The sequence below is a fragment of the Cucumis sativus genome, chromosome 7 (assembly GCF_000004075.3).
Source record: "Cucumis sativus cultivar 9930 chromosome 7, Cucumber_9930_V3, whole genome shotgun sequence".
Taxonomy (NCBI): domain Eukaryota; kingdom Viridiplantae; phylum Streptophyta; class Magnoliopsida; order Cucurbitales; family Cucurbitaceae; genus Cucumis; species Cucumis sativus.
The window spans coordinates 19,719,426-19,739,535 of record NC_026661.2 but is presented as its reverse complement, the minus strand read 5'-3'; the positions used below and the strand labels follow the sequence as shown (position 1 = coordinate 19,739,535).

At 32.7% G+C, this 20,110-nt stretch overlaps 4 protein-coding genes across 6 annotated transcripts; 1 reads left to right on the top strand and 3 right to left on the bottom strand.

The window, feature by feature from the left end:
* Nucleotides 1-331: 331 nt before the first annotated feature.
* LOC101204830 (E3 ubiquitin-protein ligase makorin) lies at nucleotides 332-5,963 on the bottom strand. Of its 3 annotated transcripts, XM_031888568.1 has the most exons (7): nucleotides 5,715-5,963; nucleotides 5,320-5,407; nucleotides 4,454-5,232; nucleotides 4,062-4,131; nucleotides 1,298-1,386; nucleotides 1,169-1,221; nucleotides 332-776 (listed from the first exon to the last, which is right to left on the bottom strand). In XM_031888568.1, exons 1-6 carry the CDS (start codon nucleotides 5,723-5,725, stop codon nucleotides 1,185-1,187), a joined length of 1,074 nt encoding a protein of 357 aa, XP_031744428.1. In that variant the 5' UTR covers nucleotides 5,726-5,963; the 3' UTR covers nucleotides 332-776; nucleotides 1,169-1,184. The 3 variants fall into 3 exon arrangements, with proteins under 3 accessions (XP_031744428.1, XP_031744427.1, XP_031744426.1); XM_031888567.1 differs by lacking the exons at nucleotides 332-776; nucleotides 1,169-1,221 and adding an exon at nucleotides 2,074-2,348; XM_031888566.1 differs by lacking the exons at nucleotides 332-776; nucleotides 1,169-1,221; nucleotides 1,298-1,386 and adding an exon at nucleotides 1,768-2,348.
* A 971-nt stretch (nucleotides 5,964-6,934) lies between these two features.
* On the top strand, nucleotides 6,935-8,083 carry LOC101205078 (thylakoid lumenal 19 kDa protein, chloroplastic). Its single transcript, XM_004135876.3, has 2 exons — nucleotides 6,935-7,382; nucleotides 7,463-8,083. The coding sequence occupies exons 1-2, from the start codon at nucleotides 7,022-7,024 to the stop codon at nucleotides 7,837-7,839; spliced, it is 738 nt and encodes a 245-aa protein (XP_004135924.1). The 5' UTR covers nucleotides 6,935-7,021; the 3' UTR covers nucleotides 7,840-8,083.
* Nucleotides 8,084-8,258: 175 nt separating this feature from the next.
* On the bottom strand, nucleotides 8,259-9,036 carry LOC101205320. The gene is made up of 2 exons (XM_004135877.3): nucleotides 8,789-9,036; nucleotides 8,259-8,644 (listed from the first exon to the last, which is right to left on the bottom strand). Exons 1-2 carry the CDS (start codon nucleotides 9,009-9,011, stop codon nucleotides 8,415-8,417), a joined length of 453 nt encoding a protein of 150 aa, XP_004135925.1. The 5' UTR covers nucleotides 9,012-9,036; the 3' UTR covers nucleotides 8,259-8,414.
* Nucleotides 9,037-10,038: 1,002 nt separating this feature from the next.
* Nucleotides 10,039-13,308, bottom strand: LOC101209911 (zinc finger protein WIP2). Its single transcript, XM_004136067.3, has 2 exons — nucleotides 12,667-13,308; nucleotides 10,039-10,694 (listed from the first exon to the last, which is right to left on the bottom strand). Exons 1-2 carry the CDS (start codon nucleotides 13,102-13,104, stop codon nucleotides 10,251-10,253), a joined length of 882 nt encoding a protein of 293 aa, XP_004136115.1. The 5' UTR covers nucleotides 13,105-13,308; the 3' UTR covers nucleotides 10,039-10,250.
* Nucleotides 13,309-20,110: the final 6,802 nt, after the last annotated feature.

The following is a 20,110-nucleotide window of genomic DNA, read 5'->3' as shown; positions in this document are numbered from 1 at the left end:
AATATTTCTTACAAATTATATAAAACTCGTTATGTAACGACCTCATCACAAATTTAAAGGTGATAACTACAGTCGGATGTGCGAGTAAAGCTAATGATAAATAAGACTTTGTAATCACATGATAAAATGACTAAACTAATACTTATAAATTATTCAAAAAATGACAAAACTTACGGAGATGTTGACAAATATAGCAAAAAATAACCATCTAGAAACATATATTAATTGTACAAGTATTTTGATTCATTCAGGTGAGAAAGAAGGAAACAATATTTGACTAATACAACAAATCATCACTAACAGAAAGAGAGAATGATAATGAAAATGACAATAAAAAGAAGAAAAAAAATCACAGTTTTTTTTATTGTAAATTTGATGAGTACTAAGTCTCATCCGAAGGCAAATCCTGATGCTACTTTTTTTTTTCTACTTGTTTCTGTATAAAACAAAATACAACATTGACATTCCCACATATCTTTCTTTTAAAATACCAAACCAAAATACATTCTGTGACTTTCCAGTTGTTTAGTACAACTTGTAGAACCCATACATATTATTCAGCTGAAATTCAACATGTGAGATGTGAATGTTATGATTCTTTATTTCACCATATCATTGGAAGAACAAGCTTGGGTTTCCAACATTCATTTCTCACTATGACATAAATGTCTTTAGCTTTATTTTGATATTGTAGAACACAAAGTTTGAAGCACCGTGTTCGATACCCCCACCTTCCATTTCTCAATATCAGACCTTCAGACCAAGCAATTCGACATCTGAAATGGGTTTTTCAAACTCTTCGATTACATTGCAAGTGTTAACGAAGACCAACAATAAAAAAGATATTTAAATGACAGGTGAAATATATTGTAACTCAAGATAAATACAAAATGCAAAGAGTTTAGCGTTTCATGGACTCTTTAGAGCCAGAGAAGTGTTGAAATATAGTGATAGCGACAGTGCCAGAAGATTAATTCGCTCTGTTTCTAATATAAATGTTGAGTTTCAATTGATATTTTCAAGGTTAATTATTGAAGTTTACCCCATCCATAAAGGCAAATGATTAATCATATTAAAATGCGAAATATTTAATAGATAGCAAAAGTTGGCATAAAGTATGAACTTTCAACCTCAGGGTCAAAGGATGAGTGGTTAGTGTGTTCCATACCTGAATGAAGGATTCTTCACCTGATATGCAAGTCACTGAGAAAGTCCGACAACCTGAAAATAGCTTCAAATTTATAAGGTAAAAGATGCACAATAAATGGTCAATATAAAGCAATGCACAAATCAAGACCTAAGATTTTTAGCTATAACAGTGAGACCATCTTCATTCCCAATATGACGCAGAGCTATCTCTTCCAACCGACCATCCCGATGTGCATGCTGCAGTGAGAAAATCACATTGAAAATTTGACTCTCATTTTGAAGTTAATACAGCTAGTCACAAAAAAAAATGCATACAAGAATGAAAGTAAAGAAGCAACACACGTCCCAGTTGCAAACAGATAAGGCTTCATTCAAAAAACAATCATCGTGTGCAAAAGTCCACATATGGGAAAAACTACTTCATAGATAATAGAACATATTAATCGAACATTCACTTCAAATTACCAGCATACTGGGATAATAAACAACCAATCTGTTAAGGATCAACATAAGGAGCACACAATTGGTTTTGGTAAGCAAGAGGGTTAGAAATGGAACTCTCCGTAAAATCTAGGAACGAAGAAGATAGCTGTAGCAGATATTCCTAATTCCCAGTAGTAAAATACAACACTTAAGAAGCCATATTATAATCTACGCAAAGAAAAGGTTCTTCCATAAATAGACCATCGTCATCTTGATAACTTGGTAACTAATTTTCCCCAGGACAAATGACTGTTGCCTTTTGCAAAGTACGAGTCCCCATTAACATGGCATTTATGATAATTAAAAAAGTCTACAAGCTTATCTTACTGCACAAAAGCACTGCTAGGTGGCCAAAAATGCCAGAGAAGCAAATATTCAAAGTTTTTTGGCAAGACTAGAAGAAACTCGCCAAACACCCAACATAAATCAGGTTACAACAACCTAAGAAGAAAACTGTAGCCCAAGAACTATGACTCTTCATCACTTGACGAGTTAGCTTCACAACCCAACTGCATTAGTGCCATCTCCAAAAGTGTTAAATATTCAAAATCTAAATCTTCATCACTAAAATCCAAATCCTCCAAGTCTTCGAACATTTCAAAAAAGGCATCCATATCGACAATATTAGATCTGCTTGGAGGAGTTCTCCATGATTGTGGTTGGCGTGGAGGTGGCCTGTGATATTTCCATGTGTATGAACCAGGAATGACCAAATGCTGGAACACAACAAACATTGTATCATTGGAAAGCCAATCTGCTCTAATGAAATTAAATGACAAACAGAATGCGAATAGATCTGAAGATAAAATCCACTATGAATCACATCTTTCAACATCTACCACAAAAACTGATTGAAAATGAACAGCAACAGCACTGCTTATGTGACACCTATGACACGTCACCAAAAAATATAAGGGTTGTTGAGATTGCAACACTCATATGAGATGAAGAAGATGTGACACAGCAGTTGCATTTGTTCTTTCTAAAATAGACGAGCGCAGAGGACTGGCAAATGAAGTATATATATAGATTAACAGATTGCAGTTTAGGAGAGGTCCCGCCAGCCTTGCTACAGTCCTAAACTACATTTATTTTCCCATGATAACACTTTCAAATCAAACACCTGTTAGTCTGTAGGAATATAACTTATTATTAATTTGAATCAGAGGGATCCCATCAATCAATTGTAGCAGGTCTAGCAACACAATCTCGGTGTCCAAAATATATAATTTTTTCTTACTAGGAATTTAACTAAGACTAAATTACTACACTACTACAACTACATAGAGGTGGCAGAGCCAACCAGGCAAAGTAGTCAGCACATCACTTTGTACCTGAATTGAGCCATAGAAATTATCGAAGAGGGATGACAAAAGTAATTGCAAATATTAAGCAAGATTGCTGATCGTTTCCTAATTTATATTTTTAGGCCCTATTTGATAACCATTTGGTTTCTAGTTAATGAAAAATTAGCTTCTTTTCACATCATTTCTCCATAGTGGTCTTCATATCTCCTAGAAATATATGCGACTTCCAAATCAGACCAATGAAAGGTTGAATCTCAATACAAAAACAAGTTTGTTTTCAAAACATAGCTTGGTTTTTAAAACTCATAAAAAGTAGATTACATAATAAAACCCATAGATAAAAACGGTGTGTGCAAGCTTAATTTAAAAAAACAAAAACAAAAACAAAAAAAATGAAATGGTTTCAAATAGGGGTTCAGAACACTTGAAGATTCTCAACCAAAATTTAAAAACAAAATGATAGTTCTTGGGGATTTTTTTCTGTTTCAAATGTAGGTTTAGATTTTTTAAACATTCTTAAAATTTAAATAGAAAAATGAAGAAGATGGTTATTAAAAAATTCAAGTAAAGTAAAAAAATTAGCTCACACATTTTAAAAGCGCTTTTAAATTCTTAGCCACCCCTCAAACAGAACTATCATTTTTTAAATAAATTAATTAAAAAAAGTCATGTGAGTATGATTGAGCCTTATCTAACCAGCCATGATTGGATAGCCATGGCAGATGGGGGTGCTTATGAAACCAACGGAAAATAATTAGGATAAAAGAATATTCCATTATACTAGATATCCATATTCAGATCTCAAAAAGGATTTCTTCTAGTAAACTCATGTCCAGTAGGCAAGCATGTACTATTTAACAGATATCCTAGGGCGTATGCAGATTAGCAAAACCAAACAGGTCGAGATTTTCATTCAGCAGGCTGCATATCAATGATCAATAAAAAAGGTAAAGAAAACAATTTGGACAAGGGCATAATGAAAAGAAAATGAAGAACAATAAAAATTCAGGAAAATAGGAAAGTCCTCACAACACAAAAGGCGGTACAAAAACATCCATCATGCTTGAAAGAGTACAATTAGGATAAGGAAACTGAAGTGACTGCTTTCAGAGGTAAACTTACCTTGTAAAAGCAGCTGGATCCAAAAGGACAGTTCCCATTTCCAAAGTTGAAGTGCTTGCAATCTATTGATCTGAATATGAAAATGATAAAAACTCACAGATTAGAGTAGCGAAATCATCTCAAATAATAGCAGTTATGCAGTTTACTTTAGTAGTTATGCAGTTTCCATTCTCTAAATAATAGTTCGTACAATTACATTTGATATGTAATAACTTCAATTTACTAAATTGAGTTTGATAAATAAATAAATAAATCTATATATATATAAACACACACACGCACACAAAACAAAACATAACAAAAGGGAAGCAGAAAACGTGAACATAATGGAAAGCAATTGAACAGTTTCCATAATGCATTCACAAATTAGAAATAAAAGAACATAAATTTACCGCAGCCTTGACTTGTAGCTATCAACAATCTCTTGCTTTTCTTCCTTTGAAGAATACCAAATGACACTTGGAATGACAAAGTATGACAACTTTCTACAAATTGGGCAGGCTCTTAAGGCACTATTAATATCCATTCCAGAGGTAGATGAACTATTGCGCCAGTTTCTAATACAAGAAATGCAAAATGGATGATCACATTCTGATAGAATCCCAAACTTCCTCTCTGCTGTTTCGGTTTTAGAAAGCACACGCTCCAGGCAAACACTGCACTCTATGTCTTGACTATGTTTCAAAGACTCTAGATGTTTTTGCTTTTTCTCACATGCCTTCAAGTGCTCCTCCCTTTCATCCGTCCTAAAAGGATGTAAACACTGTTTTCCACATGTAGGACATAAGTCCCCATGAATATGAGGACAATTTTCACCACGCGGACAGTCACCACCAGCCGCAGCAAAAGAACAAATAGGTATATCAGCTGGACCAACAACCCTTGCCTCCCCATTCACCCAATCATCAAGACCGTCTGGACGCACAAACTCTCCACTCCAAGCAGCTTCTTCGCGCAAGGGAAGACTGGGTATCTCTGAACTAGCAAGCTCGCTTGTAGATCCAGAAAAGGGAGAAAGTGGCCTTGACAATTGAGAATGAGCTACAGAAACAGATTCAGACCCATGAGATTGCTGAACATTCGAACATGATTCGGCGTGAGAAACTTTAACATGATCATATCTGCATCGACTGCCAAAAGCACACCTTCCCTTTTGATAATAAGTACAAACCTGTTATGGACGATGCATCAGAAAGAAACAATAGTCTGAACACCATTATAGTATATGGCAACACAGAGGAGAGAAAGTAATATTTACATTGCTTGGTGGAGCCGTCCAGTCATGAGAAAACTCACAATATTCCCCTTTTAAACAAGCTCCATGCGCAAAATACTTGCATAAGACCCTAAACAAACCAGCAAAGTAAATTAACACCCGTACGAACAACAAGTCAAAGTTCAAATAAACGCATCAATAACAACCCCACAAAAGGACTTTTCATGAAACGTAAATTCCAAACGTTAAAGAACCCATCCCGTCGAAATAGCCCAAAACCTAATAAACAAAACCAAGATACCAAAGAACCATGATGAAAAAAACAATATCAAGAAGCGATTATCGGAACCCATAATCCAATCATCAAAACTCATGAAAAACAAGAGACAATATCAACAAGAACGTATAAAGAAGCATAGTCAAAGCGAGAAACTGACCTTTTAGACATGGCGATCGAAAGAAGAGAAACGGATTGAAATGAAATAAAAAGGAAAGAAAAAGAAATGAAAAATTTTGATTGATTAAAGAAGTGAGAGAAGATTTGAAAAAGATATAGGTAGTGGAGGGAAATGAAAAGAGGAAGAGAAATGAAGGAAATGAAGGGAGTGCATAATTCAATCGGAGAAGGGAAAAAGAAAAAGCTATGGCTCGCGCCTGTACGGCTGTACCTAGGGCTTTTTTGGCGGTCAGTATGCAATATAACCATTGGCCATTCATTTTAGGGATAATTCCCGAAATACCCCTGCCCGGAAAAGGGAGATTGCATGGTGAATTCGAGGGCATTTTTGTAATAAGCTTATTTTTTATTTGATGGCTTTAAAATATCTAATTGGTTGGGTTTCTTTGTCCGTTTAGGTAAGAATAGTGACCGTTACATTTCTTTTTTGTTAGAAGAGTTAATACGTAAATATACATGGCGGAGTTTTCAACCTCCACTTCTCTACTCTATTTTTCTTTTTAAAAAACAATCTCTCTAAATTAGGATCACCTTTCTACTCTCCAACTCCAGATAATACGTAAATTAGATAATATGTGAGATGTATGTGATGTCCAAGCTACATTTAATTATTTTTCTTTTATTTTTTATTGGAGACATTAACTCCTTGACACGTAATGGGGATTACCTTTGTTAGTGTGAGAGTTGAGTTATGCTCGAAACGTAGATAATTACTCATGAGTAGGTTATGATCGTGGGATAATACCCAAAGTGTAGAGTAGTTGCGGGATCATGGATAATGGGCTCGCAGATGGAAGAAAAGTAGGTGGTTAGCTTCCGCCACTATACTACTTCCTCACAATTCTCTTTTAACAATCTCTCATCCACACCTACTACTCAATCCACATATGCTCGTATATTAATTAGTTGTTTCATCAAGCTTTTGACTTTTGCTTGTATTTATCTAAATTTAACAAATAGTTAATTAATGTTATATTAAATGGATTTTAAATTCAATTTGGTGAATGTAAAAACAAAATTTAATAACCATGAAGAAAAAGAAAAACTTAATTCGTCGTGATGTGATATCATCAACGTGAGCAAGCCATAGAAGAGAGTAAAGACATAAATTAGGGGTTAGTTATAAAGTTAAATGGGATTCTACAAAAATAGAAAAAAAAGTACATAAATTCAAAAAATAAAAAAAACGATTTAGAAAAATAAAGGAAAATAGAAAAAGAATGGATAAGGAGAAAATCCTGTTCGAGGAGATACACCAGAAGCCCAAATCCACGAAAATCAATCACTATGGCCACAGCAATCGCGCCATTGGCGTTCTTAACCTCCACCGGCACAACCGCCCCAAAACCACCGCAAGCTTCATCGTTACCAAAGCCCCAAATTCCCATTCTCCAATCCAAACCTCCACTTTCATCAACTGCCCCAATCTCCATCGCAGCCACTGCCATCGCCGTAGCCGCGATCCTTAGCACCGCTACACCCTCCCTCGCCGATACCGGGGCCGCTTTCAATGTCTACTATGGCACTGCCGCCAGCGCCGCCAACTACGGTGGCCTTGGTGGCAACGCCAACAAGAAAGACACAGCAGAATACATCTACGACGTGCCGGAAGGATGGAAAGAGCGATTAGTATCCAAAGTCGAAAAAGGTACTCCAAAATCCCTAAATTAAAGATATCTAATAGCTCAATTCGTTCCGAAAATTAATTCTACCTACTAATTTCCGCAGGTACCAACGGAACCGATAGTGAATTTTACAATCCGAAGAAACGATCAGAGAAAGAATACCTAACTTTCCTGGCTGGAATCCGGCAATTAGGGCCGAAGGATGTGATTCTGAATAACCTGGCTCTATCGGACGTGAATTTGCAGGATCAAATCGCGAGCGCCGAGAGCTTCTTGGCGGAAGAGAAGAAGGATGAGAATGGACAGGTTTATTATGTGTACGAGATCGACGGCGCCGGAACTCATAGTTTGATCTCGGTGACTTGTGCAAAGAACAAGCTGTATGCTCATTTTGTGAATGCGCCGACGCCGGAGTGGAATCGGGACCAGGATATGCTCCGGCATGTTCATGATTCGTTCAAGACGGTGGGATCGTATTAGGCAGCTTTTGTGGCGTCACCGGAGATTTGATCGGAGAGTGTATGAATTTGTTGTTATGCACACACATATATATATATGCTTATTCTTGAATGATGAGAATCGGATGCTTTTTTTCACCATTCACACTCATCTCTCTCGTCTCTGTTTTATGAGAATTTTGTTCATACAATCTAATGTTTTTGGAAGATGACTTGTGTAAATTTAGCAAGTTTTAATTAAATATATGCTAATGTTTAATTTGTTAGTTGCGAATTTGAACGTTACTCAAATTTGATTAAAACTTCACAACATTAGCTTAGATGTTCACATCTTTACTTCATGCAAGGTTGATCAACCTTACATGCCTAATTTAGGTTTGATGCCTGTATTGAGATTATTTTTGTAATGTAACATGATTGAGATTCAATGTTTGGAGCGTGTATTTGAAATCTGTTTGTAATATAATTTTCATAACATCCCAGCAATTTACACTTTACAATACACTTCTTATAACATTCAAGCAATTTACGAATGCCATCAATCTTACGGTTTATACAAATGCCATTAATTATTGGCAGAGACGACACTCTATTCTATTAATACAAAGTGAACCCATCGTCGTAAGAAACGTGCCATCCCCGACGGCAAGGAGGTGCACGTTCATCGTACTCGGAGCAACAACTCCACCGTCTCTTCCAGTTGCCAGTTCCGGAGTTAGGACGATTTGATTTATCATTCCATTTATAAACGATCACACCGGAGCCGTCACTCCATTCACCGTCAATCCCCTGGTGCGGGGGCGACAAAGCAAACAACCCCCTCTCCCCTATTAATAAAACCAGATTCACGTACTATTTCAACCTCAATATAAGCTTTTCTCAAAAGAATATAAAAACTGTGAAGACGAATCCCCACTCTTCGGAAAAACATCTAAGACCTAATTTTAAAATTTCGAGTGTACGTTACGAACCAGTGATGTGGCCATGGAAGACGCAAGCGGAAGGAGAATTATCGACATCCGAGTAAACGGTATGGCACCGTAAGCAGCGTTTCGCGACGGAGGATGATTGGAAACTGGTGGAATTTATCGGAGGGTTGATTGAGTTTGAGCAGGCCACGATCTTTGATCCGTTCCATGGTGGAAACCTGGGGCTGTGATTTAAGCTTGGCGCTAACGCCATGGAAGCACTCATTCAATTTCGTTTCACAGAGAACAATGAGATTCCAAGGTTAGGGATGAGTTAGAGATCGAGTAGAGCCGATAACGAGAGGCTAAATAAAGCCCACGAACTTTCCTCGGCCCATTCTGGAACGAGGAACAAATTTACTATAATAACCCTATTGTTTTTAGAATATCCCAATATTGCCCCTAGGGCTTATATCTTACTACTCGATCACGTATATTATTTTAGTTTGGTTAATAATAATATGCGTTGAAGGTATAAACTATTTTAGTTTGGTTAATAATAATATGCGTCGAAGGTATAAACTGCTTTAGTTTGAGAAAAAAATAAATTATGTACCAAATAATAAAAATTGATAGAATTAAAATAGTAAAAAAATGCACCAAATAGCAAAAGATATAAAAAAAATTAATTTCAAAATAGTGTTAAACGTAAGTAATTGAAAATTTTTAAATAGTATTTATTGTAGTAAATGATGATTACTACGTCTTAAATACTTATTGCCTCAAACACCACCTTAACTACATACATGAATAGGTGCTTAACCACAATTGGTTTATTCTAATTTTGTTTTTCTAATTGACCTTTGTGTGGTATTTCATGCAATAAGTTAGTTTGAACATTGTGAAATAGACAAAGGTTAGGAAAAAGTCACAAAAGTAAATACATCATGAATCGGTCACAAGTGAATGGTTGGACCAATCTAAATTTATTATAGGTCAATATTACTATGAATTCACACTTTTGAAAGGAAGTACAACGAGTTTATTCGAACAATAAATAAAGAACAATGTTTAAAGGTGGTAGAGTATTTAATTCCAACGACTCTAATCCTACATAAACACACAAAAAAAACAATAAAAGTTTATCGTGTGACAAACTATAATTAAATGATTGGATGTAGTATACACAAAGATAACGAGCTATAATAAACAATTTTTATTAACACACAAAATCACACAACTCTACGTTTTTCTTATAAAAAAAATATTAAATATCTACATGGAAACCGAGTTTCCATATTTATGATCAAACATCAAGGGTCATAATCCGTTCATTCATATATTATAAATTGCCATAAAAATCGACATCATATCAAAAATTTTACAACTAAATCAATATTTCAATTTGCACCTTTGTATCACAGTCCCCCATCTCAACTTCCTCCTCATATACACAACACAAATTACAACAACAAACATCATATATATTATTTAACCACACAACAAAAAGAGAGAGAAGACGTGATTAACGAAGGCGAACAAAGAGATGATCTTCATCGAGTTCAGGAGAGGGTTCATTATCATCGTCAAAGTAATCAAGGCCAAGGGCACCATGGCCGCGACCAAAGGCTTTGATGTGGTCTTTAAGGGAGCGTTTATGTTTAAAATCAGAGCCACAAAAGCAATACCAAATCTTGCCACAATTCTTCTCGTGGGTTCGCCAATCGCCCTTAACAGCAAAGGCTTTGGTGCATTTTCTACAAGTGAAAGGCTTGATGCCGTGCTTGCGCTTGTAATGTGTCTGGAGGGTTCGGAAATCTTTGAGTGGGCGTGAACGAGGGTTGTCTATGTTGTGTTTGCAACCAACTGCGCAACAGTAGCATGGTAGCCTTAGCATTGCGGTTGGTTGTGTGCCTTTGAGTGATTCTGGTCCTTTTCTGTATTGTGAACCGTGTCCCCACATATGCATCTGCATGTCAAACAATCATATTTAGTTAACTTAAAAGCATCAACTCATGAAACAAAGTTCTCGAATTTTGAAAAATATGGACTTGTGTTCGGTATTACTATGATAACAAAATGTCGTTTTTCTTAGAATGAGAGGGTTAGATAGGTATATCTTAATATCCATCAACTACATTAACTTGTTCTCAACATTCTCGCCATGTTTGAACATCTCAAAACGTCGTCTTTTAGCCACTACGATTTTAAGATAGGTGTTTTATTGGTTTAAATTGGAAAAAATACTTTCTAAAAGAACTATCTCTTTAACTCTAAAATTAACTTATATATTAACTTTTAACAGCATATTTTGTTATTTTATTTTTAGAAAAAAAACACTTCAAGGGTCTAAGAAATCTATTAAAAAAAAAAAGTTCAACAACTAAAAGTATATACATATTGAATCTCAGAGACAAATACATCTATTCTAAAAAAATTAAGACTAAATGCACATATGCTTCGTAAGAACTTTTGAACCGAAAAGATAATATTCTAAAAGAAGAAAAGAAAAACGTCGCCACTTCCTGAACTGGTGGGTTTTGTTTTCATTTTCGTCTCTACATATCCCTATAACTAATTTTGTCAATTCATTTTCATTATATATACAGTCCCGACTCTTCATTAATTAGATATCTTAAAATGTAATCATATAAAATAGTCATTCCATAACATTATTAAAAGTATATATCATAATAAAACATGTTATTGTTTTGTCCTTCACTGTTATTTTCTAAAGAGAACACTTCCAAATAAAATGGAAGAATGTTTATTATTACATTTTTTAACTATTGTTCTGATATAATGTATGAAAATTATGAGAGGAGAATGAAATAATAACAGTAGAAAAAGCAATTTTTCCTATGCTGTGATATGAAAAACGAGGAACATTTTTAGTAAAGAAAACGTGAATATGTATATATATATATATATCTTTCTGCTTTCAGAAATTAATCCCATTTTAGTTTTTAAGAAGCAAATATTGTTTTACTAACAGTTCCTTTGAAAATCTCACCTAGATTTCCCAACCCAGAAAAAAGAAAGAAACTTTTTTGTTTATTTGTTTTTAAAGGTGTTGACTAAGATTTGAAATAACTCTTGGAATCTATTTTCTCTTTTTATCTTATGAAATTTTTATTTCTAAATTGCTAAAAACAATATTTTTAGGAGTTGCTGGGAATAAGTCATCAAACAAAAAGTACAACATTCAAATAAATATATGAATATATAATATTATTCTAATAAGTAAAAATATATATATATACACATTTGAAAACTAATAATAAGTTTTAGGGTTAATTTGAGTAATTTTAGGCAAATTAAAGTTATAAACCAATCAAACTCATGAACATCAGAAAGTTATTTAGGTAATAGAAAATCCAAAGGTTGGGTTGATTGGACTTTTTGAGTTATCAAATTTTTAACACTAAAAAATTATGGGAAAGGAAGAATACATTTCAACGAAGTCGTATCAAAGAGAGCTGAAATCAACCAAAAAAACACAATTCTAATATATTATTTATAACAAAACTCAATTCAAATCCTTTAAATCCCAAAAGAATGAAAAGAAAATATTAATCAATTCTACCATTTAGAGAAGTTTTTGAAATATTTTTAAACACCAAAAAGAAAAAAAACCCCTTCTCCCCATAATTACTTCACTATTTCACCGTTCTCAAAAAAAATAATCATAAATGTCAAACAGTTGTTTTGCAGCAGATCACTTCAATTTCTCAGACTGATCAAAAAAGCAAAAACCCACAAAAGAAAAGAAAAGAAAAAGAAAAACACTCACTCATAGTCTCAATGCAATAACTCAATCTTGCAAAAGAAGTACACAAAAAGGAAGACACAAAGAACATTTCTTGAACCGTTAAATCAAAACCCCAAGAAAAAAAATAATAAATAAAACTAAAACCAAAAAAAGAATTGAAAACTTTTACCTGAAGATTATTGTATCTATTGAAGGCTTTAGAGCAAAGAGGGCAAGAGAACTGAGTAGGACCGATGAGGATCTGCGATGGGGTCGGAATCCAGTACTGACCCTTACCGGAGATCGGCAAAGGGTGGTCGGAAACGTCGCCGTCGATTATTTTCCCGGTGCCGGGGTCTGGCGAGAAGGAGTCTAGATCGGAGCTAGGGCAAGAGAGGCTGATGTCAAGAGCAAGAACGGCAGATTCGTCATCGTAACTACGAGTGGTGGTGGAGGAGGAGGGATGATCGGCGGTTTCCGGCGAGAGGGTGTTGAGGAGAGGGAGGGCTTGCGGCGGAGATGACGGTGGCGGAGGAGGAGTAGGGCGACGGCATTGGGAAAGGAGGAAATTGGAAGGAGGAAGATGGATGAAATTGAAGGAATTGGAGGAGTAATTTGGGTCCGTCATGGTTTGGATTAAGGGAATTGCAAAATGGAAAAAAGGGTTGAAAGGTTTTATTTTTCTTTATGCTTTTTGAGTGTTAGGCTTTTGTGTACTTTGGGGAGTACAGTGTAATATATTGATAAGAAGTGAGAGAAAGAGAAAGAATGAGGAGAGAAAGATAGAGATAGAGATGTGATGTTTTGATGCACAATTAAGTTTTGGTATGGGGTTGTTTAAGCTTTGAGTTGTGTCTCTTTTAAACACAACAATTTCATCTTCCTGTCAATCGGGTTGAGCTCATGTTGATAAACCTATTGTAATAAGTTATCAATCAATAATCATTTAATTTACTTAACTTTGTTTCATGTTAAATAAAATGAAATTTAGAGGTTAGAGAATACTATTTATTTTCTTTTCAAAATTATATTCTTGTTTCAATTTCATGTGTATGGTTCAATTTTTTACATTTGTGTCTAGTAAAGTGTTCCTTTAATTAATTAGAGGTTGTTTTGTTTGCATAATTTTATTTTACAAAATCTAGATGTGAGATTGATTGAATTTCTTTAACGCTTCCATAAACAAGGGTTAATATAATAAAGATTAGAACAACCTTTTTTCTTTTTACATTAAAACTAAAAAAGTTACATTCTGTGAAAGTTAGAAAAAGAAAAAGATAAGAACTTCGTATCATGATCATTTGTTTTCTAATTTTTAAATTTAAACATAAATTTAAGAGTTAAGTAATTATGAAAAATAGTTTTACAAAATCTTATTTACGAATTACACTCAGGATTGATTCATCAACTCATTTTTAAAAAAAGACTAATAAAAAAAATCACAACATAATTTTAAAAAACTAACAGTTAACAAATGAAACTCAACAGATTAAATTGAATAAAAAGTTCAAATATATACACAGTGTAAAGTTACCAAAAGCAAAGAAACACACACAAAAATAGTACCAACAAAACCCCAAAGAAACCAAACCTCAGTTTCCAAAAACTATTTAGCATTTGAAGCAATGGAAAGAAAGCAGAAAGCTGAGAGCTGAGACTGAGAAAAAGTGGAAATTTTTACCCCCTGCCAAAAAGAAAAAGGAAGAAAAAAAGGTATTATATATTATTATCATCAAGGTTAAAATTTTCATTAAGTTGTAATTTCTTTTCGTGTCATTATTTTTAGTTCATAATATATGTTCATTGACATCAAAGATGGGATCAGAAATGAATATAAACAAGACCTGGACATATTAAAACACTGAAATTAACCTATATATGAATATATGGGTAGTAATAAGTAGGGGGGAAAATGATAATAACCTAAAATAAAGATGGAAGAAAAAAGCCAAAAGACAAAGTCAGAGAGTACATGCTGGTTGTCCCCTGAGAGATTGGGAAAGAGAGAGAGAGATAGAGAGAGATACCAATTTTTTTATAAAAAAGAAACAATTAAACAAACAAATTAATTAATTTAATTAATCAAGAGAGAGAGAGAGAACATTCTGTTTAATTTAGAGAAAAGAAAACATAAAAGAGATTATTCAATTTCTCTGATATATCTCATCAGCCAAATCCAAATCCAAATCCCAGCATTTGCTTTGATTATCGTGTTTAATGTTTCCCACATCGATCATTATTTTAAATTCTGAATTTTTTAAATTGGCCATTGTTTGGTCTCCTGGTTTTAGCTTTATACATGCAAAGATTTCTGAGACCAACAAAAAAAGGAGAGGGGGTTTTTTGAATTGTCAATCAATCAAATTTCCTAAATCTTCTTCTCTTTTTTATTATTGATTTTCATGCATTATACATATTTTTTTCAAAGAAAAAAGGGAAATTTTGTTATAGGGAAGAACTTTTTTGAAGTAACGAAGTGACATTGACAAGTTCTTTCAGGTTTTATGTTAAGTCTTTTCATGATCCTATAATATTTTTATACCTCTTGTAGCCCATCACCTTTCTTTTCAATTATTCCAATGCCTTTGGATTTCCTTAATTTTCCCTTTTTCTTTTTTTTTTTTTGGGAATTTCTTGGGTTGGTTTTCTAAACTTTATCGTCACTGCTCTCTATTTTAATGTTAACCACTAGATCAAGTTATTAGTGGTGAAGAAAGTCTGAAATGTAAGATATCAAATTAACCCTCCTAATAGAAAATCAATAAAAACACAAAGAAATTATTTTAAACGATAAATTTATTTTATTATATTTACAACATATTTAAACCTATCACACATTACTAAAATTAAAATTCCACTTAAAGCCGAAGAAAGGTAGTAGAGTTTAATGGAACAAAGAATGTTGCCCCTTTTCCAATTTGTGTACATAATCAAACTTTGAAAAAAAAAAAAAGAAGAAGAAGAATAGAAATACCTTAATCATCGGTCCATGTTTTGTATGACAAATGTGTGAATCTAGTTTTTGAACTTCTCTATCTTAAAAGAATGTTTTTAGCAATACAAATATTTACATAACTTAAATTTATGTGTTTTATTGATCGATAATACACATCTTAATTATTAAGTATACTTCTTAGGTATGACAATACACCACACTGTACCTAAAATATAGGTATATTATTAGATATGTGAAAACTTGTTTGAGTTCAATTATTTCCCACTAAAAGATATAAAATGGGTGTGGCTTTTTGTGAGCAAACAAATAAAATACAAAAAGAGAAGAATAAGAAGAAAACCAAGGGTTTAGGGTTTGGGAATCTCTCAAAGCATCAATTTAAAGCATTAACCTTAAACACAAAAATTTAAGCCTATACAGCTCAGAGGGAGAGGGAGAGGGAGAAAACCATTGAGAATAATTGTTAATTATTTATGATTAAGGATTATATATAATCAATATCAAGCATAAAAACAAAACAAAACAAAACTATATATATTAACAAAATTTAATAAACAATGAAAAAAGAAAGAGATATATAATAAATATGATAATTAAGAACAAAATCTAACATTGACTAAGATCTCATAACTACCACTCTCTCCAAACTCCCATACTCATTAATTTCACATTCAATTTTATTCTAAATGGTCACTCACTTTTACTCTTTTTTTTTTTTTTTTTGTTGGTTTCATTACATTGAAATATATAGTTGAAATTTTCAATTACATGACAACCTACAGTAGCTTTCAACTGATACAAAATTATTACAAACACAAGTTAATATTAGGAAGGAAAAGGAAAATGTGCTTTGTGTGGCATATATATATATATACACACTAAGGTTAAGTTGTTATTATTTTTATGTTGAAACTATACTATTATTTATGACCAACACAACTACTCTAGACCTAAGAACTCCCAAGCAAATTCTCATTAAAAGTTTGTTAAGTGTCATGGTTAGTGTGTCATTGTAGTCAAAGTGACCTTGCGGAAAGAATTTTGACTAAGGACATCAGGTTAGGAGCCAAAAACAATACACCTTAGGTGAGGAAAGCTTGACTAGACGTTTAAATGAGTCAAACAGTCAAGTATGACAATGTTTGTTAACTCTCGTACCCTCTTTTAGGGTTAGATTAGGGGTTAGAGAAGGAGCTTTGGACGGGGTATGACGACAACTGTAAAAATAGAGACCTAAAAAAAATCTTTAAAAAGTATTAGATTTATGATGCTAAATTATTTACACTTTTGTTTAAAGCATATAATTTAGTTATAAAATAATTTATATTATTTTTCTAACTAACTGATGACATTCTTTTATAAAATAAATAATATCAATTTAACTTTGAACATTATATAAAAAAAATGATATATAAATATATATATGGGTTGACTATTTACTTTAATTATATAAAGTAAATCAAGTTTAATATACATATATAAATAAGAAAAATATAAATTGAATGACATCAAAGACTCTACGACAAACTACTTTATGAGAACTTAAACGTCGGTGAAATAAATCTAGAAGTAGTTGAAAGATTTAAACGTTCAACTTTGTAGAAAGTTACAATTCATGATCAACGACACATAAGAAACAATGACTATTTATATAAAATAAATTTATTGTTATTTTAAATCGATTGAACTACGTTCGAGTCGAGAGAAGAGGGTAATTTTGGGAGTAAAATAAGATGTCGGCTAAAGTAAAGGGAAGTGAAGAAAAAGGGTTTGAAAAAGTTGGGGTGTGGCAGAAGCGTAGAACAAGGGTACCTTTTGCTTGCAGCAATGCTAAAATGAATTTCTCCAAAAATAAATACACATACACATACACACATATATATGACAGCTATTTTCTGAGAGTGAGTGATAGATACTGATTAATTACACTATAATTATTAACATATAATTTACTTCCTAATTTAATTGATAAACGACAAAAATCAATTTTGAATATATATATAAAATAAAGTATAGAGCTTCTACCATTAATTAATGTCTTTCCCAAATCCCATTAATAATGTTCTGGTTGTATAAAGGCAAACCAAATCCAATCAGATAGTTTATATTAAACCAACCTAAACCCAACTCATCAAAACAAAAAAAGAAGTTAAAATCATAATAGAAAGTTCAATGTTTTCATGTATATGTATAGCCAAGTGGGTTGGTGTTATATTTAATATTTTATATTACAATCCCAACATAGCTTGGTTGGTATAGATATCATTTACTATCTAGTTCGAAAACTTAAACAATAATTACGTGATAAAATAAATTAGAAGAAGATATATTGAAATACCTCTTTAATACACTCATATATTGTATTTAAGATCAAAATTATATGTAAAATTATCATGATATATAATTAAATTTACCTTAATTAATATATTTCGAACTTTTTTAGTAAATTAAGAAAACGACACTTAATAAATATGCGAGACTTCTAGAAGTATTATCAATATTCTTTAAACATGGAAATGTATTTAAAAATGTGATTGTTGTTATAGGGAAGAATTAAAATTGTTAACATGCTTTTCTTTTCCCTGTGAGTGTACTAACCTATTAAAGTAAGTACACAATTAATTAACCAACGTAATTAGTATAATTATCTTAGCTAGCCTAGGTTAAGAGCTTTAAAATGTTATGAACTCATGATTATTGGTAATATATAAAATAAGAGAATTAGGAAAGATTAGGTTTTGAGTAAATTACTAAAATAAGTTTAATAATTTCAAGATTATTTATCTAATCATATTTGAACTATAAAAGAATATCAAACATAAAATAAAAATAAAAATTTCAACGAAATATTATCAAACCAACTAAACTTGTACTTTAACCTAATATTTTTTAGAATTTTCGAGACAAAGAAATTAATGTGGGTAGAATTAAATTGAAAGGGCAATAATTTAATGCATTCAAGACAACACGAGTGTGCATGGTAATTGGGAAATGAGTCTCTCTCTCTTTTCTCCTCCCTCTGAATTCTAATATATATAAACTATATGTAATATATATATTATTTTTCACATCTCATCTCTTCCAAAGCCTTTTCAGAATTTCTACAGAAACATTTATTTTTTATAAAGAAATTAGGGGTTGAACACAAAAAAGAGTTTTGTCTCCCAATCTTGGAACCCACAACAAAATGGAATTAGTGATTGTTTTTTTCCAATTTTACTTTTGGTTTTATTATACATAACCTCTCTTTGAAATAACAACAAAATAACCCCCTTCTTCCCTCTGCCACAATACCATACAGTAATTTACATTATTATCATTATTATTGACACACAACATTATATATATGTGTGTATATAGTATAACCTTTTTCTTTTCTTTTTATCTCAAGGGTCCTCTTCTCCATGCCTTCTCCCCTGACCCTGACTTCTGTCTTCAAATGCCATCATTATGTGCCCCTTCCTCTTCTCATTTTAGGACACCCTGCCCTTAACTCCTCTCTTCATTAATATATACACATATATATATTCACATTATTCACCCCCTCTCACACATACCCCACACCACATATATATGTATACCCCCAATAATTTATGTGACAAACTAGGATTCCTCCCCCTAAACTTAGGGTTTGTGCTTAATTTACATGAATTTGTGTGATGAAATTTGAGGTTTGAGGTTCGATTCGTCACTCCACAACCCCTATTGTCAAAAAGTTATTTTTTACAATTTTATTTTAACATTCAAAGTTACGTTAACGGTGGATCTATACTAAATTCGTCGGTGAGTTACATCGCGTACTTCTTTTAAACTTTTATGATTTTTTTCATGGATGTGGTTGTCCCTACCATTTGAATTTTCAGTATCAAGTGTTTAAATAAGTTGAAATCAACTTGCCATGTTTTCGTTAAATAACTAAGTAATCACGTCACGTTAAAATAATGGATGAAGTTAATAACAAAAACTATAATTGGAAAGAGGTCATAATATATACATTTTAAAGCTACACTGACCCAAATTATCAACACAACCACAGAAGTTTTAATTACATCCATTATGCAGTAAACACATGGTGTAAAAATTCACAGTTGATACAAATTATCATACAGTATAAGAAAAGCACATGTATATACGTACAAAGTTAAACCCTAGGTAGTAGTTATGGAAGCAAATAGGGAAGTGAAAGTGATGGGGAGAAGAAGTGGGGTAGGCCAAAATGATAGGGGCAGGGGACTAGTTTAGGGACAATATAGGGGGAAAGGGTATTAATATATTTGCTTATATATTTATGTGTTTGTAATTAAAATAAGTTAAAAAGAGATAGAGTTGAATGAACAGTGAGTTTTTGGGATGAGCAGATGAGATGAAAGCAATTGCATGGGGATGGCTAAACAGTACACACTTACTTTCTTTTTCTTTTTCATATCATTGGAACTCACTGTTCACTCACATTTATGATGTCATATTTCTGCCCCCCCAAAAAAGCACTTGTATTTATTTTTCATCATTAATAAATTTTTGAGAAAGAAAGGGTGATGATGGCCTTATCTTTCAATAGGGTTTTTCTTTTTATAATTATTTATTGAGAAAAAGAAAGAAAAAAAGACTTGTGTTTTGTGTTCATGTGTGTGTTTGCTTTGCCTGCCAATCAATGCCTTTGCCTCCTTCCATTTTGTAC

What these genes read in the sequence shown, in the direction of transcription:
- LOC101204830 (XM_031888567.1), bottom strand. An exon ending in GGACGGCTCCACCAAGCAAT is followed by an intron (nt 5,233 to 5,319) that starts GTAAATATTACT and finishes CGTCCATAACAG; the next exon opens with GTTTGTACTTATTATCAAAA. An exon ending in GATCCAGCTGCTTTTACAAG is followed by an intron (nt 2,349 to 4,061) that starts GTAAGTTTACCT and finishes GTTGTGTTCCAG; the next exon opens with CATTTGGTCATTCCTGGTTC.
- LOC101205078 (XM_004135876.3), top strand. Translation starts at nt 7,022, where the DNA reads ATGGCCACAGCAATCGCGCCATTGGCGTTCTTAACCTCCACCGGCACA. An exon ending in AGTATCCAAAGTCGAAAAAG is followed by an intron (nt 7,383 to 7,462) that starts GTACTCCAAAAT and finishes TAATTTCCGCAG; the next exon opens with GTACCAACGGAACCGATAGT.
- LOC101205320 (XM_004135877.3), bottom strand. Translation starts at nt 9,011, where the DNA reads ATGAGTGCTTCCATGGCGTTAGCGCCAAGCTTAAATCACAGCCCCAGG. An exon ending in CTTCCATGGCCACATCACTG is followed by an intron (nt 8,645 to 8,788) that starts GTTCGTAACGTA and finishes TTTTATTAATAG; the next exon opens with GGGAGAGGGGGTTGTTTGCT.
- LOC101209911 (XM_004136067.3), bottom strand. Translation starts at nt 13,104, where the DNA reads ATGACGGACCCAAATTACTCCTCCAATTCCTTCAATTTCATCCATCTT. An exon ending in ATAGATACAATAATCTTCAG is followed by an intron (nt 10,695 to 12,666) that starts GTAAAAGTTTTC and finishes TTTGACATGCAG; the next exon opens with ATGCATATGTGGGGACACGG.